This window comes from Asterias rubens, chromosome 17 (genome assembly GCF_902459465.1).
Source record: "Asterias rubens chromosome 17, eAstRub1.3, whole genome shotgun sequence".
Classification (NCBI taxonomy): Eukaryota; Metazoa; Echinodermata; class Asteroidea; order Forcipulatida; family Asteriidae; genus Asterias; species Asterias rubens.
In genome coordinates, this window is record NC_047078.1 from 6,010,974 (window position 1) to 6,034,211 (window position 23,238).

General features: G+C 40.5%; 1 protein-coding gene across 2 annotated transcripts in view; it reads right to left on the reverse strand.

The window, feature by feature from the left end:
* The window catches only part of LOC117301451 (pleckstrin homology-like domain family B member 1), a 41,633-nt gene that overhangs the window by 14,170 nt on the left and 4,225 nt on the right, over window positions 1-23,238 (reverse strand). For both annotated transcript variants that reach the window (XM_033785442.1, XM_033785441.1), the window contains exons 2-6: window positions 11,227-11,346; window positions 10,267-10,390; window positions 9,064-9,243; window positions 3,149-4,890; window positions 2,870-3,010 (exon numbers count right to left, since the gene is read on the reverse strand). In XM_033785442.1, the coding sequence (XP_033641333.1) occupies window positions 2,870-3,010; window positions 3,149-4,890; window positions 9,064-9,243; window positions 10,267-10,390; window positions 11,227-11,346 (2,307 nt within the window). The remainder of the gene's footprint in view (window positions 1-2,869; window positions 3,011-3,148; window positions 4,891-9,063; window positions 9,244-10,266; window positions 10,391-11,226; window positions 11,347-23,238) is intronic.

Sequence of the window (23,238 nt, forward strand, 5' to 3'; positions counted from 1 at the left end):
TACGCCAGTACGCCCTCACGCGGTAAAACAAAATACGGCCAATTGATACCTACAGAGCAGACACGAACATGCCAAGAACAGAAGGCTGGGAAAGGTTGTGGAGTTATGCAACCCACAATCAAAAACTTGAATTCTAAACGAGAAGATCTTAAGGTGTAACTCAAGATGTTGCAGAATGTGGTTCGGAGTTCTTTAGAGAACTTGTTTTAAAATGCTGCAGAATAGATATTCAAATTCAGGAGACCTCTTAGTTCTAAAAAGAACCGTCCTGCATATTAATTACTACCTGGGCGGAAGGTAGGAAATTGGCTGGGACAACTACTTTCGCTAAGTGGATCAAGGGGACTCTGCCGCGGAGTGAGTTCTTTATAGGGTAACCATTAAATCAGTGGAAGGTATTGAATGGTCACACAGTAGGAGGGTTGACTCAGTTTGTGGTCCTTTCTACAGGGTCTATCATTCAAAACTACAATAGATGATATTGAATGGTCACACAGTAGGAGGGTTAATTATTGGAGGGGATTAAGGGTGACTGAGAAGCTAAAATCTAAAAAAGCAGCTGAATGTGAATATTTTAAAGACCGACCCTCTCTCTTTCTGCAGAAGCGTGTCTATCTAGTCTGTGCTTGGTGCGTTTAAGTGTGCCTATGTGCTGTTGTTGTTGCTGTAGTTGGGTCAACTCGCTTCGATGTTCACCTTCCAACAACGCGGCTTCGATCTCCATCTGATCATGTGACAGGGGGGACACATACACGCACAGGTCACGGTACCAAACAAACACACACAGATGTTCATGAGAAACACAGGGGGTTGCGCAGTCAGAAAGGGATCGGGTGGTGTGCCGTAAAGGGTGATCATGTTGGTGTGATGAGATCCAATGTGTAGTCCGTTACACATACAAAGGTAACCAGGTGTGATACCGGTAGTCGGTACAAAAACAAGGGGGGTGACAGAGTCAGAAAATAATCGGCATGCCAGTGGAATGTCCCAGCAGATGCGGTGATATCACAGATAAAGTTACAACACAGTGAAACGAAACACAGTATGACAAATGACACGGGGGGTGCACAGTCAGATATAAACCCGGGTAATCAAGTCAAGATTCACGTCGACACGATGTCAGTTTTTACACACAGTGAGAGTATAAATGGTCGGATGACAGACACGGGGGTGCACAGGTGGGATGTCCGTTGGGATGAGGTGAAATAGTTACCATGCGGTTAGAACAAAAATTAGGGAAAACAAAATGTTAGACAAGATGGAATTAGTTCAATAAAATATTATTTTTAAATGGATACGAATATAAGAAACAGCGTGCAATAAATGTGGATAGTTAGTATTTTACAAGAACAAAATCAACAACCACCAAGCAATGAATGTTTGATAAAGCCCAACAGTAGATTAACACAAATAAAGTTAGTAAAGACATCAACGTACAACAAATTTTAGTCAAAAATCCAATTATTAAAAACAAATGATTTCAATTGGAAATTATGAATCATTTTGTTAGAGACAACCAATTTATCCATTGGCAAGATTAATTAATTGATATTGTTCCCATATATTATTGACAAAATGGAAGGTTGAATGTTTTGACAAGGAACAAAAAAACAACAACAAAGCGGAAGAAAGGAAAAAAAGAAAACAAAATTAGCGCAGAGTCTTGCAAACAAAATGTGCAAAGTAAATTTTGTGTTCAAGTACGACATCTGTGTGTGTGAATGAGTAGCAGCAATAATTACAGCAGTTTAATCGGCAAGCTGGTGATGAAAGTGCTTCAAATGATCTCCCTAAAACTCATCCTTTTGGGGGTTCTTTTACTGTAATAATTACCTTAAAGACATTGGACACTATTGGTGATTGTCAAAGACCAGTCTTCTCACTTGGTGTATCCAAACACATGCATAAAATAACACACCTGTGAAAATTTGAGCTCAATTGGTCGACAGAGTTTCCAGATAATAATGAAAGAAAAAACACCATTGTCACACCCGAAGGTGTGTGCTTTCAGATGCTTGATTTCGAGACCTCAAAATCTACCTCTGAGGTCTCGAAATCAAATTCGTGGAAAATTACTCTTTCTCAAAAAATACGTTACTTCAGAGGGAGCCCTTTCTCACAATGTTTTATACCATCAACAGCTCTCCATTACTCGTTAACAAGTAAGGTTTTATGCTAATAATTGTTTTGAGTAATTACCAATAGTGTCCACTGCCTTTAAAACACGGTAGAATACAAGAACCTTGTACATGTATGCCAATGTCATACACACATACAGGGCGAGTCCAAAAGAAGTTGACCTGGATTGGTGATTTTTTTTCTCAAAACAAACAAGTGACACTCAAAAGTGCAGTAGAGCATATATTTAACAAGCACTCTCTCCTGCTTAATAGGAAAAAAGAATGAAAGAAATTGACCATCCCTAAGAGGAGTTATGTCCATTTTAATAAAGGTACTCATTTTGCAAGCTGTCCACGGAATACTTGACAATCTGTGCAGATTCTGTCAAGCATTACCATTCCATGGACAGCTACAACCATGAGTGCTTTGAGTAAAACAGGCATAACTTCTCTTAGAAATGATCAATTTGTTTCATTCTTTTTTTCTTCTTCAGTTAAGCAGGACAGAATGCTTGTTTAATATGTGCTTCACTGTGGTTTTGAGTGCCAGTTTTCGTTTTGATTTTTAAATCATAAATCTCGGTCAACTTCTTTTATACTCACCCCGTATGAAGGAAATTTGTTTTTGACATTTTGTTAAAAAGGGACTGGGGCCATTTATCTAAAGCAGTGGCTTGCACAACGCACCAGCGATCCTTTACATCATCATTAAGTCATGTGACAAATCATGTGACAATCATGTGACTAACCTCTCTGAGCATTTCAGACTCCTGTACTTCTAGATCATCCAGTTTTCGCTCCAGCGCTTCAATCTTCTGGATGGAATTGTCCCGTGCATCCTCAAGCTTGGAGATGGCGGTAGCGATATCTTTAGTGTTCATGGACTCAGGCTGAAATAGGAACAAGAATAAATCATTTTTTGGGGGTGGAGTGAAATAAACTTGAGAGTTGGTGTGAATATTTGTGGCCTATAACATTTCAGATGGAAATATCTCTCGGAGCAATTGATATTGGTATAAAGGACTTACCTCAGCATCGGAGTCGACTGTTGTTGACCTTGGTGGCTTGGGAGGAGGACTCTGTTCTCTGTTACTCCTAGGTGACTGCGTAGTCTCACAAGAGGGCGCTGTACTGCTGACGTCTTTCAGCGGCTCATACCATACATTCTGATCTCTAGGAGACGTAGCTTGATTCATCTCCTTGTGTGGGGTTTCTTGTAAGGAGGTGTTGCTTCTTACAATGGGGGAATCAATGATGACTTTGACGCCGAGATTAGCAGCCATGGAGCTTGCTTTTGGTGAGGATGCCGCTGGGATTCCGTTCTGCTCTTCGTTGTTATCTGTCTCCTTACGTGGTGGAGACTTTTCCTTTGCTTCCGCTTGCTTCACTGACACTTGAGGAAGTTGTGGGGGTGAGAAGTTACCCCCCGGAGGAGCAGGTTTCTTCTTGGGGTGTGGTTTACCGTCTTTTTCTTGCGCCTCGTACTCAGCGCAGATGTTCAGAATCTCTTCCATTCTTTGCCTCTCCAAGGTGGCGATCTTCTCTGCTTCTTTGCGTTGCGCGACGGCCTGCATGTGAATCTTGCAGAGCTCCTTCTGCGTGGCGTCGTCAAAATCGTCCGGGTCGACAATGAGGGTGTGACGGATGTCCGCCTCGGGAGGAGCGAAGAATCTCTGATCTGGACTTAGAGGAGGGACAGGTGATGACATTTTGAGGGGATCTCTGTGAACGACCGAACTGGCCGAGCCCGGGGTCTCAATGCTGACTGTTGAATTTGTGGATTTGACGTCGGATAGTGAAGACGTCAGAGTCACACTGACTCCGGATTGATCAGATCCTGACCACTCTCTCTCCGTTGTTGCCGTTGTTGCGGTGCTCGTGACCGTCGTAAGAGACGTTGAGCTCAGACTCGAATCGCTCGAAGACCTGTCATTCTCAGACCTACGAGTCTGGGTGGTGAGTGAGTTCTTATTGGTGTATAGACTACTCTGACCCAGCTTGACCCTAGTAGGGGATTGCGGGCCGATCTTATGGTGATCTTTCTCTAGAGTTCCACGTGGACTCGTCGGGATATGAAAATGCTTCCTGGTTGGGCTCGGACTATTGTTTTTGATCACCTCCTCGAACTTTGACCTTATCGTACTGACTGGCGGCTGGTACTCGCTCGTTGCATTTGCCTCGCTTTCCTCTCCGTCAATATCATCATCAGTGATGGCAGTTTCTCGGATCTCACCGTGATTTGAGAAAAATAACGGGGATGCAGACGACTCAAGATGCCCCGCTTCTGGCCACATTTCGCTGCCGCTTGAGTCTGTCGACGACGTGCTGGGGATTATATCCCGAGGTTCGTGGATGTAATCCTTCTCGGGAGATTCCATCATTGCGTATTTATTTGAGTACATCTCGCTCTCATATTCATCCTCTGTCGAGACTTGCCTCATGATCTCCTTGAGCTCCGCTTCGATGCTCTGCTCTAACCGGTTCGACCGAGTGTCTGCGTTGTGGTTGCTGTTGCTGTTCGTGAAACACACAGTCGGGATGTGCTGCACCCGAGCTGGCGTGTAATCCATGTGATGCGATACGCCATTCTGTTGTGTCGTCGATGTTGTCACGTTGGCGTTAAGTCGGTCGGTGTTACTGTTTGCGAAGTCTAGACTACCGGGGACGTGCTGCTGGGTTATGTTGAGGGAAGTCCCCTGTTTGAGCTGTTTCGCTTCGGAGGGGTTGTTGAATCGGAAGTAGCAGGATTTGCCGAAGCAGAGCATTGCACCTGAATGAAATACAAGACATCAGAACGCAATTAGACAAGTCTCAACTTGCAGAAACATCTCTAGAACAAACTCAATTTTCAAGTTTCAAAATTATGATCATAGTATTGTCAAATAAAAAACCTGACAATGTAATGCAAGTATAAAAAACACAATACAGTCTTTTTGTCCATGCAGGAATAATACTTCTTCCTTTGGGTGTAAAAATTCAAAACCTTTTAAAACTTGTCAGGAAATAAATAATGAGTAGTGCTTTGAGACACCTGTAGATAAAGCGCTATACAAAAACTAGTTATCATTATTATTATTAAACGAGGGCAAGACATCAGAACGCAATTAGACAAATCTCAACTTGCGGAAACATCTCTAGAACAAATTGAATCTTCAAAGTTAAATTTTGTCTAAAATAATTATCATTGTTAAGATTAGATGAGGGCAAAGCAGATTTCTTTGAGTAAAGAGCACTTCCATTAAAAAAAATTCTACGGAAACATTTCAAGGAGCACTGGCATATTTTAAGTTAATATTTGTTTTGAGTAATTACCAAACGTGTACCTTCCCTTTAACCCCCAAAACCCCCCCATCTCAATTATTTTTTAAGTCACGTCAATCTTCAAACATTTTTACTCATGTGGTATCATGAAAAAAAAATCAAAAAAAAAAAAAAAATCAAATTGCAACAGACAAATTAACACCAGTAGGACTACACATATGTGAACAAGAAAAAGGAAATTATACACTTCCATCACATCTATAAACAGATAATTCACGCAATAGGAAGTCTGACAAGATCCTGAAAATAGTTTGCATCAGCAGACCCCGATCACCTCAGGACAGTTTGAGTTCCTCTCTAGAAATGCCACAGGAAATCACGTTGTACTGGAGATCAAAGTACACGAGTGCAGATACATGTAGAAGTAACGGAATGATGTTTGGGCTCATTCATCAAGATTTCATTTTCCTGTTAGCAATTTTAATAGAGCTGCTTAAATTAAAGGCCAACTCTGTAGTGTTCAGGTTCATCAAGATTTCATTTTCCTGTTAGCAATTTCATAGAGCTGCTTAAAGGGAGGGGATGCTTTTGGTAATTACTCTACAAGTGAACTCTTTCAGGTGACGACTGGTCACTAGCAACCGCTTTAAATCCCTTAAGAAGATAATCGTAAAATGAAAAATAAAAAATTGCACGGCCACAGGGTTTTCAGAATCGGAAAGAAGACTCTTGAGGGTGCTTTTGTGACTTTTTGTGTGTGTGTGTGGGGGGGGGGGTGCCAATTGCAAACATTTAGTAAACCGTTAATGTGTCCACCACATATTATTATTATTTTTATTATTATTATTATTATTATTATTATTATTATTATTATTATTATTATTATTATTACCACTTGATTAATTTATCACTAAAATAAATTTGGTTCATGAAAGGGTTAATGACAATTAAAACATGCTTGGTAAGGAGCATTTGAGAGCAGTGGATATATTAAAGCATTCATTAGAAACACCCCCTTTAAGTATAATTTTAGAGAAAGAGGTAATTTTTCTTTCAAAAGTTTTTTAATCTGAGAAATGCAGCAAGTTTGAAGACTCTCTGCTCTTCTTGGCAACCTCTCACTCTACTTTAAGATGCTATTATTTCTATTTCTAATAATAGAACTTGTTTGTCAAGCAGTTTTTAAGTGCACAAGTAGGATAACAAAACACACTAGGCTTTAAGTGTGTCACATTCACAACCACACGTAGATCAGATGGAATTTATATCGGCCAAAAATATGCCACATTAAAAGCGTCCTTGTTTTGACGGATGTGGAGTTGTTGAGAAGTTAAAATAGATCAGACACGTCTGTTTTGACGGGATAAACAAATAAAAGGCACATTTGGCAGGGACAGAGGTTGATGTGATCAGGTACATGTATGCGTAAATATGGTCAGTGCCTGTGATTCTTGTTGTGACATATGGGAAATGGTGGTGGGATTGGCCGCTTTATAAAAATAACTACAACAAAAATAGGACGTTTCGACCCTAGCAGAGTCTTTCTCAAAGGCTATAAAAATAACACATTTATGTTTTTCATCCTCTCTAGTGTTACCATGGAAACAGAACTTCATGATCCCCATTGTACGCAGAGACTTTCTTGAAGGCTTTAAAAATACATGTTGATTTTCATCTGTTCTATTGTTACCATGGAAACAGAACTTCTTGATGCTCATTGTACACAGAGACTTTCTTGAAGGCTTTAAAAATACATGTTGATTTTCATCTGTTCTATTGTTACCATGGAAACAGAACTTCTTGATGCTCATTGTTTTTATGAAGTCATGCTTTTATAAAGTCATTTCTAGCAATCAGAAAAAATCAGGGGAACAGAGAGTATGTTTTGACGGATATGAAAGTGTTCAGGAACTACCAGGATTGGATTTTGAAAAACAGACATAGGTTTTCCCTTTAGGCTGTTGCTATGGTAACGACCCACAGGTCACATTCCCTTTAGGCATCAGTAATGGGTTGAGATATTTGTAACTATTTTGTAAACAACAGTGGACACAATTCTTGAAACCTTTTTACACTATTAGTGGTGCAGGTACATGTACATGTAAGGGCAGTATTTGGGAGAATTGTGCCTTTGATGTTACAAGCATCAAGTTTGACAAAAAGTCAGAGTATGTAATGAGACAAATATTTGGCTACATACGTGTACATTATAGGGCCATCACAGATTTGAATTTTGTCATCGCTGAGGCCTATATAATGTAAAGATTTCCATTGCACGACCGACTATAAACCGGTCTTTATGACGCACCACTCCAGGCCTGTATGCTTCGTTTTTGAAAGGCCAAGATCACCAAGGCATTTTCTCCTTTAGTAAAGGGCACCCTATGAGTACATTGTAAATTTCTACTGGAGCATTTCAAGGGCACCAAGGCAATGACCAGGGGCAACGGAGGCAATCGCCTTCATTGCCTCCGTGAAGTATCAGGCCTGCCACTCTAAATAACTGTGATGGCCCTACAGCAAAAATTCTTTCTCATACTGTAACATACTAAGTGTACTCTGTGTGTCATATTACCTGGGCCTAATTTCATAGAGTTGCTTTTAAAGCAAGAAAGCAAGAAATATTGCTTAACAATTGCTGCAGAAATGAGCAGGATACCATACCAGTCACAAGCTGTACCATGTGACACGGTAGTTTGCCTGGTAACCTTATTCTGGTAAGCATAATTTTGTTGTGCTTAGCTTCTTTTTATTCTTCTTTTTTCTTTCTTTTTTTGTGCTTAAGCAGCTCTATAAAAACTGGACAGTTCAAAGGCACAATCCTATGATCAACCCACTGTACCCCAAAGGTGGGTGGTAAACAATGAATTGCCTACGCCTGTCAGCTGAACTGACCGAAATTAAGTGATGTAGAAGACTGGTAATAAGGACTATAGAGTTACTTATTTGATCTACTGCCAGTTGGGGGCAGAGACAATTAGGAACTATGATACACTCTTGGTACTGGATTTAGTTCTTTGTTTTGACGAACTACGGGGCCAAATTTCATAAAGCTGTTTAGTGCAGAAAATACTGTTTACAATACATGTAGCTGGTATGACACTGCTCTGGAATTGCAAAGGTCGTGGGTTCGAATCCCACCCGAGAAATAAGCCTGTGATTTTTGTTCACAGAGTTTGGGAATTTACTGAGTGTACAGTGCTACACACGTAGGTGTATACGGGTAAAACCAAAATAAATATAGAAACTACTGACTTTAAGCCATTGGACACTTTCGGTAAACAGTATTGTCCAAGGCCCACACTTGGTGTATCACAACTTATATACATGTATAAAATAACAAACCTGTGAAAATTTAGGTTCAATCGGTCATCGGAGTCGGGAGAAAATAACGGGAAAACCCACCCTTGTTTCCGCACGCTTTGCCGTGTCATGACATGTTACATGTACTCCGTAAATCTCGATATCGAGAATTGATATTGTTTTAAATTTTCCTCAAAAAGTAAAGCATTTCATGGAATAATATTTCAAGAGAAGTCTTTTACCATTACCTTCTGTAAACCCTGTAAGTTATTTGTAATTTTTTGTTCCTGTTCCGAAAGGGTCCAATGGTGAAAAATAAGTGGCAACAATGTAAATTTGATGTAATGTTAGCTGGTAACCTATTTTCGCTAAGCCTTACCTTGTGTAAGTCTTGTAGGGTCTACCACTGTATCTCCGTCCACAGTGCATGGACCTAGAGGTATCAACGTAACCGTGTTGTTCCTGTTCTCGATCCAGCATTGTTCCGGCTCGACGTTCTTCCCCTGGATCACAATGTCTTGGGGCGTCTTGGCGTCTAACGTCCCGATACATGTCTTACCTGATAAGGATTGGACAAAATGATGATTGATTAATTTAGGAAAAATAACCTTTTTTATATTTATTGACAGTTGGTAATAGACTGTGTAAGTCTAGCGCATTACAGATCGAGGAAACATGCAAACGATCGAACATATTTTGATTCTGAATTCATAAATACCTCAGACAGTTTCGCTATTCCTATTGGTGGAGAGCGCGTCACATGGAGGTGTTTAAACGGTTGATAATGACCAGCTGGAGCTGTTTATAACCGGTTGTTTTCGGATACGTTTAGATGCATACTACTAGGCGCACGAATGCATATCCGAAAACTGTCTCAGTCAAAAAAATGCAACACACGTACAGAGCTCAAGGAAGTTGGAAAAGTTTTACAGAGTTTCATACTTTATTACGCCTTTGAACCAAAAAGGCATTTATGAATGGGAATAAAACAGTAGTGACTCGTTCTTAAACTGCCGTTTAAAACCTTGCAGGGTCGATGCCGTGCGATAAAGGCACTCGCCTTCAACTCGGGCCTTTATCGCACGGCCACGACCCTGCCGGTTTTAAACGGCAGTTTAAGAACTCGTCGCTACCCTTTTATTGCCTTATTCAAATCTAATGTCCCAATACACGTCTTTCATAATTAGGGGGTTATTGGTTTGAGGGGTTGGAAAATTTGAAAGTTGAGTTATTTGAGAAAAACACCTTTTTGTGTTACGTAGTTGTTTGGTAAGAGACTTAGTGTCATGGTCGTGTGGTTTAGAGCATCAAATGTAAGTTCTGGTAGTTTAGTCATCGAAGTGTGGGTTCGGGTCCAAGACGTGACACTTGTGTCCTTGAGCAAGATGCTTTACTATAGTTGCTTCTCTCCACCCAGGGGTATAAGTGGGTACCTGCGAGGGTAGAGGTTGATATTGTGTTTGGGAAAAGCTTTTGGAGGGCCACTGCAGCCCATGGCTGTATGCTTCCAAGGGAGCTGAGAAAGAATACAGGAATGCAGTGAGTAAATGCACAAAAAAAATTAATAAGTGAAATTACTAACCTTCCTGTAAAGGCAATAACGTTATCGCCGTGCTGATTCGACTGCCGCCCAAACTCACCAAGTGAGGGCGCTCTGACTGTACTTTCAGCGCTTTACCCGTTTCTGTCAGCTCTAAAGAACCATCCTGTGCAACGAGAAAGAAAAAAATTTGATTAATTGAAACCATGGCAATTTTGATCCTCAAATTGTTACTTCTGACTTCACATAATATTAGAGGGAGAAGGTGACACAAATCAAGTTTTTTTTTTCATCCAAAGTTTGATTCAAAGTAATTTCATTTCAGTATACATGTAGCCTATAGGCATGGTTTTCATTCCTTGGAAATAGTAGGAACATTTGGTTGTGAAGCTCTCAGAAAAGCGAACTTAAAAGAACACGTTGCCTTGGATCGGACGAGTTGGTCTATAAAAAGCGTCTGTAACCGTTTTTTATAAAATGCATGGTTGGAAAGATGTTTTAAAAGTAGAATACAATGATCCACACAAGTTTGCCTCGAAATTGCGTGGTTTTCCTTTTACTGTGCGAACTAACACGGTCGGCCATTTATGGGAGTCAAAAATTTGACTACCATAAATGGCCGACCGTCTTAGTCAACGAGGTAAAAGGAAAACCACGCAACTTCGAGTGATACTTGTGTGGGTCATTATATTCTACTTTTAAAATATCTTTCTAACCATATGCATTTTATAACAAAATGGTTACAAACGCTTTTCAAAGACCAACTCGACCGATCCAAGGCAACGTGTTCCTCTAATCACTGTATTGGTCAAGAACCCGATAAAGAGAAGATAGGAAGCAAGTTTCAGTTTTTGATGTGGAAGGAAAACCTCCAGGGAATACCCACGCAGTCAGGTAGGGACTGAAAACCCAATCCACAGATTTTTCCAAGGGCGAGGAGAAGGAAAAAAAAACAGAACAACATGGGTATCTGACTTGAATAATAATCCTTGTCAAACTTACCTGGATGATTTTCTGAGTCCGTTTGATACTGTCTTCCCATCCACTGTTCATTCTGAGGTCGTTCAACTCTTCGCTCGATAGGACATGATCCGTAACAATCAGCTCACTGCTCTCCATATTCTACGCAAAAGAAACAAGAGAGGACATTTCAAATTTAATTTTAAAAAATTCTTGCAAAAAATTAGGAAAATAATTTTTGTTTTACAACACAATACAATACAGAAAAATACAATACAATAAAACTTTATTGTCCCTGCATGGGAAATTCCTTTTCGCTTTTTTTTTGCTCAAATAAAAAAACATAAAAAATACCAATGCTAAAAATGGGTTGTACAATTGTTTACAAGGGATTACAATGTTTAATGCTACCTGATCCCATGTTAAGCAAAATCAGTTTATGGTTGCAGTCCTCAGTCCAACAACATTCAGTAACTCAAGCCCAAAACTGTTGGACTTTGATTTTGGTGGTATGCCTTATTCTATGTTAAGTCATTATAAACAGTTAACTAGTGCAGTCCTCAGTCCAACACCATACAGTAACTCAACCATCAAAATGTTGGACTCTGATTATGGTGGTAGTCCTGATCCCATGTAAAGCATGATCAGTTTACTAGTGCAGTCCTCAGTCCAACACCACACAGCAACTCAACCACCAAACTGTTGGACCCTGATTATGGTTGTAGGCCTGATCCCAAAAGCACAATCCGTTTACTAGTGCAGTCCTCAGTCCAACACCACACAGCAACTCAACCACCAAACTGTTGGACCCTGATTATGGTTGTAGGCCTGATCCCAAAAGCACAATCCGTTTACTAGTGCAGTCCTCAGTCCAACACCACACAGCAACCCACCACCCAAACTGTTGGACCCTGATTATGGTTGTAGGCCTGATCCCAAAAGCACAATCCGTTTACTAGTGCAGTCCTCAGTCCAACACCACACAGCAACCCAACCACCAAACTGTTGGACCCTGATTATGGTTGTAGGCCTGATCCCAAAAGCACAATCCGTTTACTAGTGCAGTCCTCAGTCCCAACACCACACAGCAACCCAACCACCAAACTGTTGGACTCTGGTTATGGTGATATGCCTGATCCCAAAAGCACAATCCGTTTACTAGTGCAGTCCTCAGTCCAACACCACACAGCAACCCACCACCCAAACTGTTGGACCATGATTATGGTGGTATGCCTGATCCCAAAAGCACAATCCGTTTACTAGTGCAGTCCTCAGTCCAACACCACACAGTAACTCAACCACCAAACTGTTGGACTCTGGTTATGGTGATATGCCTGATCCCAAAAGCACAATCCGTTTACTAGTGCAGTCCTCAGTCCAACACCACACAGCAACCCAACCACCAAACTGTTGAACTCTGATTTTGGTGGTATGCCTGATCCCATGTAAAGCACAATCCGTTTACTAGTGCAGTCCTCAGTCCAACACCACACAGCAACTCAACCACCAAACTGTTGGACTCTGGTTATGGTGGTATGCTTGATTCAACAGTTTACTAGTGCAGTCCTCAGTCCAACACCACACAGCAACCCAACCACCAAACTGTTGGACTCTGGTTATGGTGGTATGCCTGATCCAACAGTTTACTAGTGCAGTCCTCAGTCCAACAGAATAAAACAAAACTTGCCGTTGGTTTTTGAAGGCTTCAGGGTAGTTAGGGTTTTAATGGCCTAACCAGGGGAAAGGAGTCAACATCAGCAGCTGAAACAGATGATCAACTTGATTGACTGACTCATAAACAGCTGAAGACTTGTGCAAGTCTAGGCATGCTAAAGTTTATTATGACAATCCCACACCTTGTTACTTTAGGCAGAGCATCAACAATATACCATCCTTTTTTAGTACAACTTCATAAAGTTAAGGGCCTTGTTATTTGATAACACCAGACACAAAAGGCAAAGTTTACTGTCAATGTTATTGTAAGATGATACCGGTGTGGACATGAGGGTGGTGTACATGTATGACTTACCAGACTGGGTAATAAAACTATGAAGCAATGATTGAAGGTACAAACAAGCATAGAATCAATGTCAAGGATGGCCTGTTGTACCATGGGGGTCTAATTGTTCATCCATGTTTGTACTCCCAGGTCAAAATTCTAGTTGAACCTAGTTAAACTGTGTTTAACTGGAACTAGTTGAAAACCAGTTGATAAACTAGTTAAATACAGTTAAAACCAGTTGGTTTAATGTGGAAAATGGACAGACACCAACTGGTTTATAATTTTTAAAAAACCTAGTTGAACACAGTTAAACCTAGTCCAAACCAGTTGGTTAATATGGAAAATGGACGAGTTTGGTCACTATCCAGTTGAACCAGTTGACCCCAGTTAACTGGGTTCAACTGCAATTTTCACCTGTACTAACAGCCAAGTATAAAAGACACACAAGTTGTAGTGACCGGGTTCTGCACTTACTGTTCTAAAACAAACTGTGTGCACCTGTATACTGTAAATAGGACTAAATTACACATAAATGTTGGGGGGGGGGGAAATCCAACAAGTTTATTGGAAAACATTGCAAACACAAGGCAGTCAAACATGAAGGAAGGAAGTACATGAAAGGACATGTATGATTGAAATGTATACAAGACTTGCACATTTCGTGAAGTATAACTTGTGATCTAAATCACTCTCAGTCAATGACCAACACTTTGGACACTTTAGAGGATTTACTATTATTTGTAAACTCTAAACGCTTTTTATGTTTCACTGGGCACCACAGCAAAAGCACTGGGCATTACGGCAAAAGCACAGGGCACCACAGCAAAAGCACAGAGCACTACGGCAAAAGCACAGAGCACCACAGCAAAAGCACAGAGCACCACAGCAAAAGCACTGGGCACCACAGCAAAAGCACAGGGCACCACAGCAAAAACACAGGGCACCACAGCAAAAACACAGGGCACCACAGCAGAAGCACAGGGCATCATGGCAAAAGCACATGGCACCACGGCAAAAGCACAAAGCTCCCGTGGGTGTGGTGGGTTAACAATTCAAGGCCTTACATGTATGTGATATCATTCACATAGACTCTACTATTACACAGTACTTGTTATACTCGTGTAACAACACCTTGACATACAGACCAAACAGACTATGACAAAGTCAATGACAGTGCATTACACTGACACACGTGTGAAAACACTCAGGAATGACTTGCTTCAATTCTTCCACAGCTTTAAAGTGAAAATTGTCCGTGTAAAATCGTTATGACTCAATGTACTGTAGAGTGTAAACACCCATCACCAATGTTCATATAGGGCAAAAATGTTACGTCCTTTCCCTGTAATTACAGCATATCATTAAAAAGGTTACTTCCAGGCCTGCGCCACCATTACAACCTGAGGACGAGGCGGCCACGGACGCAAGTCTATGCCGAATGATGATGATGATGATACTTCACGGAGGTAATGAAGGAGATTGCCTCCATGAATTGCCTTGGTGCCCTCGAAATGCTCACAGTAGAATTTACAATTTTGGTAAAGGTGCCCTTTTCTGAGGAGAAAATACCTTGGTGCCCTTGCCCTTTTAAAGCTATTGGACCTTTTCGGTAAACAGTATTGTCCAAGGCCCCCACTTCGTCCATCACAACTTCTATCAAATAACAAACCTGTGAAAATTTAGGCTCAATCGGTCATCATAGTCGGGAGAAAATAACGGGAAAACTCACCCTTGTATCCGCGCGGTTCACCGTGTCATGACATGTGTTTTAAATAACTCTCGCTATCGAGAATTGATATTGTTTACTGTTTTCTCAAAAAGTAAAGCATTTCATGGAATAATATTTCAAGAGAAGTCTTTCACCACTACCTTCTGTAAACCCTGTAAACTATTTGTAAATCCGTGAACTTTTATTTTTTTTCTGTACCGAAACATGTTTAGCGTCCCCGCCCGCTTCCTTTTTAGAGGCTGCCTCCTTTTTTATTTGATTTTTTGAAAATATTTTTTCAATGCACATTTTTTTTTCTTTTTGATTTTTTTGTTTAAAAATTTTATGAAAAAGGTTATTTTAAACGATCTCAGCTAAAACAATCTGAATGTCTTGTCTGAATGTCTTTACCAAAATGTTTCATTTATGTATTGTGTGTTTGAGCAGTAGAAAAAACAATGGATATTTGACATAAAAAAAAAAAAAAATGGCGGCCGTCTTGGAATAAAAAATAAAAAATAAAAAGCCCCTCCTCCTTCCTTTTTTTTTTGAGTAACCCGGACGCGTACCATGTTTCTTTTTTTACTCGGGCTTATAAGTTGCCTTTGAAGATTAAATGGGGCATAAACTTCTGAGTTAAAATAATAAAACCCCTCAGCCAACAACAATATACAAAATCAAATCCCACTGCTACATTGACTCAAACAATTTGCTATTTTTGTGAATTCTTTTCTAAACCGCAGAAAGGAAAGAGTTGGTGTTTCCTTTCGGTTTCAATAGGAAGAGGCAGGTCAATCAAGAGAAATAATTAGACTTGAGTTTCATGATTTGGAACTGAAAGTGCAAAATCAGAGACATCGATAGTTTGCCTTTTGGTTAATAAGGGCAGACTGTATTTTCAGTATAAACATCGTCTGCGGTGAAATTTGCAAAACAATTTCGGACAGAGTAATAATTAGACTGGAGTTTCGTGACTGGGAACTGAAAGTAAAAAATCGGAGACATTGATAGTCTGCCTTTTGGTTAAGGGCAGACTGTTTTTATTTTTTTCAGTATAAACACTGTCTGTGGTCAAATTTTCAAAACATTATACCTGAAACTTGAAAGAACAACAATTAGGCGTAATGGTTACACTACAGAGGCTGAGTTGACAGCTTGAGCACTGATGGCATTGGTAGACTCCAGTTTGGTTTTGTAACCAGTTGTATACAACTTACAAAACGCTTCCAATTTACGTTATTTTATCAGTTTAAATCAGTCGTTTATATTTTACTGGCCCAACAGTTAACTCACTGGCCAATGACCTGTGATCCAGTGTAAATTTGGAGCCCTACCACTCACCCTTCCTCTTCTTCTAGAACTTTATCCATCTTATAGGATTTGAGGCATTGCATGGTGAGGTAGGCCTATCAATATATATTTGGTTTGCGGGAACACCATGTGTGTATCTACTTGCCAGGTAGAGTTTGTTTCTTTATTCTACTAAGGCGGAGTAGATTTATCGGATGTTCTGGAGACTTCTCAGTTATGAAAAGAACTATCCTGCTTTTTAACTACTACCTGGGCAGAAGGTATTTAAAATTGGCTGGGACTACTACTTTTATAGGATCGTAATTAACTGTACTACCGCGGAGTCAGTTCTTGGCTTGGTCTCAACGTTTCGACTAGCTTGCTCTAGTCATCGTCAAGAGACTCATCCACAATCAAGCAAGATGTGCCCTTATTTTTTCAGCGACTAGCCAGCAGGACCAGTCATTTCACTGGTCCACTAATTTTTTCACTGGTCAGTATTTTAGGATTTCTTTTTAAAAATGTAATATTTGTAGTAGTATGGCACTATTTGATTTAAAGCAATGTGAACAATCAGAAAATTATCTGGCGTTTGTGCCGGCGGACCGCTGTTAAAAGGGAACGCTACCAAGTAACTATTTTAATTACTCACCATGACTTCAAGAACGATCATAACACCAGATTCCCCATCAGGGGACGGTGCATTGATCGCATGGATCGTAACTTCACAGCTCTTACTTAACATCGTTGCTCTCGGAAACTCAAAACCCTAACAAAATCTTTTCCAAATCGATAAATATTTCCTTTCTCCTGTCTAGACGAGTTTCTCAAAGCCCATTGGCTTCAAAGTCTAGTAGGGTTTAATCCACAGTCTAGAGTTGATCAAGAATCCAAATAAATATGTAGCGTCCCTAACAAACTCTTTCCAAATCGATGATTATTTCATTTCTCCTTTCTAGATGTGCTTCGCAAAGTCCATTTGCTTACTAGTCTGATAGCGATTCCACAGTCTTGAGTTGATCAAATAACCAAATAAATATGTCGCGTCCCTCGGCCCTTCACAACTAAACTTTGAAAGTCTGATAACCTTAAGGGTTGGTCTTGTTTTTGTTCTTCTTCTTTTATCGGCTGGTCTGAGTTTGATTCCAGACTCCTGACACACAGGAAACCAATGAAGATTGAGAGGCCGGTACCAGAGCAGACTTGTCCGATGATTGGACACAAATTAGTCTGGCTAACCAACAATCACACAATGTTCATGACATTGGGATAATCTTGTCATCAGTATTGTAATCTGTAAGTCGATGGTTCAAATCCCGCTCCGATAAATTTGTCTTTGATCAAACCTAAATTGTTTCAAATCAACCCAGTCAGTTTCTCTTGTTGTTCATTACTTGTTGCTGTATTATCTCGTACAACTTTACAAAGCCATCGTAAATTTGACAACATCTCTGAGAATTCATTTCACCAAATGTTCCTTGCTCTGTGGTCAACTTTGTGATCAACTTTGTGGTCCAGTGGTTAGACTGCGGGACTTGGTTGTGGGTTCGAATCTTATTAAACCAACCGCTGATCTCACAATGACTAGAATAAGAATCATCATCTACATGTAAGTTACTGAATCACAGCTGCTTGATTTGTGCAATTTACAATCACATACGTTAAACCAATGTTTGTGTGATAGAGAATAGCTGTTGCCATTTTGGTGTGTACATGTATATATCCTGTTGTGGGAGTTTTTCGACCTTGAGGGGAAGATCAACAAACAAATAAACAAACAAAATAAACAAAAAACTCTCAAAGTGGAAAGCCACAGGTGAAGAAGGAAGACAGAATTTGAAAGAATCTTCCCCAAGAAGGTTGTCGATAAGTCCAGGTCACTCTGCAGAAGCTTGATTGGATCAAACTACAGCTTCCTCCAGTAAACTGACGTTAACCCAAGAATGCTAACCCGTGATAAAAAATATCAAACTGGAACTTTTTGCTGGTTGCTTTATCCTTAAGCGCTGAACACTCTTCTTTCTGACAGATTTTCTTGACAATATATTTATTGCGATAGATTTAAGTTCCTCCTTTGTGTTTTTCGATACTCTCTGGCACTGGTTTCAGGAGATTTTTAAGACTCTCTCTTAAACTGCAACAAACGATGACGGCAAAACTGTTAAATCCATCCAAGGTTCAAGTACTGAAGACAAATAGAGCCCACACACTAACCACATGATATTAAAAGTCAAAACATTGACTTGTCGATTTTTCAGTCAGTAAACCCGTCACACAGACCGATCCACCCGATCAGGACATTAACGATTACAAACAAGCCTGTCAACTCGTTAAATGATCGACTACGCTGCTACGAGTTCTCATTGTAAAGAACAACTTTGCAAACTATCTTTAAAAATACCGAGCAAGTACGGTACTCCTCCAGAAAACTCGCTGACCTGTTTCATACAACAAAAAATAACATATTGACGACCTGTTATCGCTGATGAACTTCTTTTTCTGAACGCACTTCGTGTCGAGTCTAAAGAGCATCAGGCTACTCCGAAGATAATCAAACCCCGACACACTCTGAGCCTTTCCTGCCTACAAGAGAAACACGTCAGGACGTCAGAAATACAAGCCATCGTTTCAGACAGGCACGAGGAGGAAGGTGGAATCTCGTGGGGTGAAATCTCAAGACTGAGAACTCCAGTCACATGAAGAAAACTTAATACGTCTTGATGTTAAATGACGCGCCAGTATCATCTTTTTTAATATATTAAGGAGGCAGATTTGAGTAAGAACGATTATCGCGCATGAACATACGTGTTTTTATAAATTAATAAGCCTTCACCTTGACTTTAATGGGATATCCATTTAAACATGAACATGATACATGTAAGTCTACAGCAAACAAGACTTTTGGTTGTGATGGCGCAGGATGACTCACTTTATTAATTGAATTAGCGCTAGGATGAGTTCAAGAGTGAACCACGAGGGGGGGGGAACCAAGAGGGGGAGGGGGAACTTGTTTTGATCTTATCTCAAGTTTCGGTGGAAGTGGGACAAGGATAAATATTTTTCTGGACGGTAACTTTGCTTCTGTCTATCAGCCAGGAGGTTCTTTTGTGGCCATGACCTAGATAGTAACGAGAGTGCTCTCCATCTATCAATAATCTTATATTGCAAATCTCCTTGTACCTTACGCCCCCTCTCGCACTCTTCGTTCTTCTGCTAAAGTCCCTTTTAACTATTCCTAGAACTTCCTCATCGTATGGCGATCGTGCCTTTTCCGCTTGTGCTCCTAAACTTTGGAACGCTTTACCTAATAACATCAGATGCTGTAGTTCTCTTCCATTGTTTAAAAACTTGCTGAAAACTCATTTATTTAAATCCTCATACACTTAGCTCGTTACATGTCTTAACAGTAGATTATTCATTGCATAATTTTGTATTAGGTTCTACATTTCTTTTAGTTGTATATATGTATTGTTTTTTGTTCTGCGCCTCGGAATAGGGTCTTGTACACTAGATAGATGGCGCATTATAAATGCATTATTATTATTATTATTATTATTATTATTAATTACACTTAGATGTACCAATAAGAGAACGCTCATAAAAATAAAATGAACTTTTTTTTATAAACATTTAAAGAAAATGACAGAGTAAGAGGAGTTCACATAGCGTTACAAGTTCCTCTCCCTTTTTAACTCCCTGAAATATTGAAAAGAGGGGAAGGCTAATTTCATTTTGCACAGGGGACTTACATTGGGAAATTAAAAAGTCTATGGTAAACTTCTGAAGGGGCACCAAGGCCAAGGGCAGGACAATGAGGACATGGCCTCTGTTGCCTCTATGAAAGTCCAGACATGAGGGTGCGTTCATTTAGCTTCCCTGGGTCGACCCTGGACTGCCCCTGGTGCGTTCAAACAGCTTTGACGTCTTTCCAGGGGCTCACCCGGGTCAGCCCCAAGTGCCCTGCTTGTGGAGTGGGTCACAGGTGCATAACGTCACTACGAGAGCGGTGAGTGGTCGTTCGCTTAGCTCTTGTCAGGCGCTCACCCGAGCGAGCACCGCGGGTCGACCCAGGGAAGCTAATCGAACCTATATAGTTTGATATGGAACTGACTGGTAGAGTAGTTTTCCACCTTGCCAAAAGTACTTTCTACTGTAGACTACATTAAAAAATGCACAACAAATTGAATCAAATCTCTTCTGTGGGTTATGATTGAGCAGTCACCAATTCGACAAATTTGATTTTCAATTACAGAGACGTATAAATACCAGACAGGAACGACATTTTCTTTAGTCACTGTGAACAGGCAGGGCCCAATTTTATGACTCTGCTTACCGTAAGCACAGAATCGGCGCTTACGGAAGCAGGGAATTCTGTATTTCACGGGTTAGCGGCGAATTTTGGCTTCTGCGCGTGCGTACTTCACATTACTAGGTATTCTACGCTTACAAGGCTAGCGCAGAAATTCGGCGCTTGCACGTAAGCGGGGAATCGTGTCCGTAAGCGCAGAATTCGGCGGTAAGCAGAGCCATGAAATCGGGCCCTGCTCAGACACATGGACTCCACACTGGGACTCTGATGAGCTCTGTGAGCATCTAGAGGTTTAGACACGAGCCCTTTTCACACTATTTTAATCACTATAAAATACAGGCCAGGGAAGGCCCCAGTTTCTTTTTCACCCCACGGTCACCCCAGGGGCACACTTTCACACTGTGTTTCGGTTGGATGTTTCAAGAATACCCCATTGGTTTTACCGCTTACCCCTTCTCCAGAGCAGGGGTGGCTATTCCCTCCTTAAGTCAAGCGGTCATAGTGTGAAAAGTGTAAAAAGGTCGGCCGTTATTTTCTGGGGGTAACCCCAGGGAATAGAGTAGTGTGAAAAGGGTTCAACTGGTTAGACATCTCCCTAATAATGAGAACTTATAATAATAATAATGAGAACTTATAAAGCGCACAAATCCATCAAAGTGCTCATGGCGCTAAATACAAAGAATAACGTAAGCCTAAGCTAAGAAGAAATCCAGAACATGTTGAAGAGAAATACAGTACAAATGCAATATCAAAGAAAACATCGAAGGGTAGCTAGACACTGCGTCATGGAAATATTACATGTAGCAATCATAACTTATGAAGATTGGTGTTCTCCGGCCGGTCTTTTCACACTTTGATTGCTTGACACTTTGACATACATGTACAAGTACATACATGTAATGTACAAGTTCTTTGAAACGACAACTGTCTGGTTGTGACATGTCGTGGCCCAGCGGATAAGAGCACCGGACTCAAGCTCTGGTGTTTCTGTTCAGCAGAGTGTGGGTTCGAATCCGGGTCCGGACACTTAAGCAACACACTTAAAACCATTACCGCTTCGTCCTTCGGATGGGACAAAAATGGCATAGGTCCTGTGTGATGTGTACCCCACGTAAAAGAACCCAGTGCACTTATCAAAAAGCGAAGAGGTTCGCCCTGGTGATCCTGGTATGATTGGTTGCATAATGCGCCACAGCACCTTGTAAACCATTACTTGTGCTTTGTTAAGAAATTGGTATCATACTTCAACATGTAGCTCCACAATACTTTGCAGGAAAGAACTGAATGTTGAAGCAACAATTCAACATCTAGTTTATTTCTAGCCGAATGAAAACTTCAGTTTCACCATGGAGGTAGGATTAGCCTACCATGGTTTCACCTTCTGTTTTTACAAAGTTCGAGTCAGTTACTTCCCATGTGAATCATAACTCCAGGCCCCTCCCCAGACACTTCTCCTGTGGAGACATCGAGACACACCCAGACCCTGCATCTGTTGCTCTGGGAGTAAGGATATAAAGGGGGTCCATGGATGGAGAGGGTCTATCACCAGGTGTTAGCTGAATAATACTTAGTCATCTCTAATGCTGTACATGTAGTTGGTGATTAAATTGGAACTACTGTGATGGATAAGGGGCCTTATCGTACAAAGTACTATTATTTAAGAAACGATTATTACAAAATTAAATTACTAGCTCTCTTCAAAATGACTTGACTTAACCATTAAAAAATCACAATACCAAATTGATGATCTCTAATTCAACAAAATTATCCGAAATCACGCTCGAGAATTCCAGAGAAATTCCAGAGAAGTCAAAGAGATGAATATCTTGCTGGGTCCTCCTTGAACAGTCAGAATGATGACCAACTCTCACTGTCTCAGGATTCACAGGAATTATACAGATGAAATAAAGTAAGAAAGTATGCAAGTCGTGGCCGAGTGGACAAAAGCTTTGAACTCAACCTCTGGTGTTTCTGTTCAGCAGAGTGTTGGTTCTAGTCCTGGTCGTGACACTTGTGTCCTTGTTGAGCAAGACACTTAACCATTATTGCTCCGTCCTTCGGATGGGACATAAAGCCATAAAGAAACCCAGTCACCCCAGTGTTACTGACTTGAGCCACAGCACCTTGAAGAAATTGGTCTCATACTTCACAAACATTACGAGTATGAGATAGTAATGTCTTGGAGCAGACCTAGTTTCTGACCTGCCTTTAAACTCTGTGACCCTGACTCAAATTCAGAATAGGAGGAAAACAGGTATCTTCAGGCCTTCTTACCAAAATTATTTCATAAAGCATCTACTTGGCTAGTAGAACTTGGTTCCCAGCCAGAATTCCATACAGTCTACACTTGTGCTACTGGTGCCCCATTACGAACACATTACATTTTGTACATTTGAAAAACGCACGACTCCATAAAATATGCCACAACTGCACGAAGCAAACTCGTTTTCTTAAATCATACTGTGACATAATGAACGCAGTTACATTGGAAAAATACTTTCCAAGACTTCATAAAGAATGCCACTACAGCACAAAGTAAACTCCTTGTGACTGTCTTTAAAATCACACTGTGACATTAGTTATTTACCAACGCACATTAGGAAAAATACATGACTCCATAAAATACATGACTCCATAAAGTACACGTACGCCACAAAGCAGTGCATGAAACAAACTCATTGTGTTTTCTTATCAAACTGTGCCATGCGCAGCCGAGATTAATGGACACCAATAAAATTTCCGACA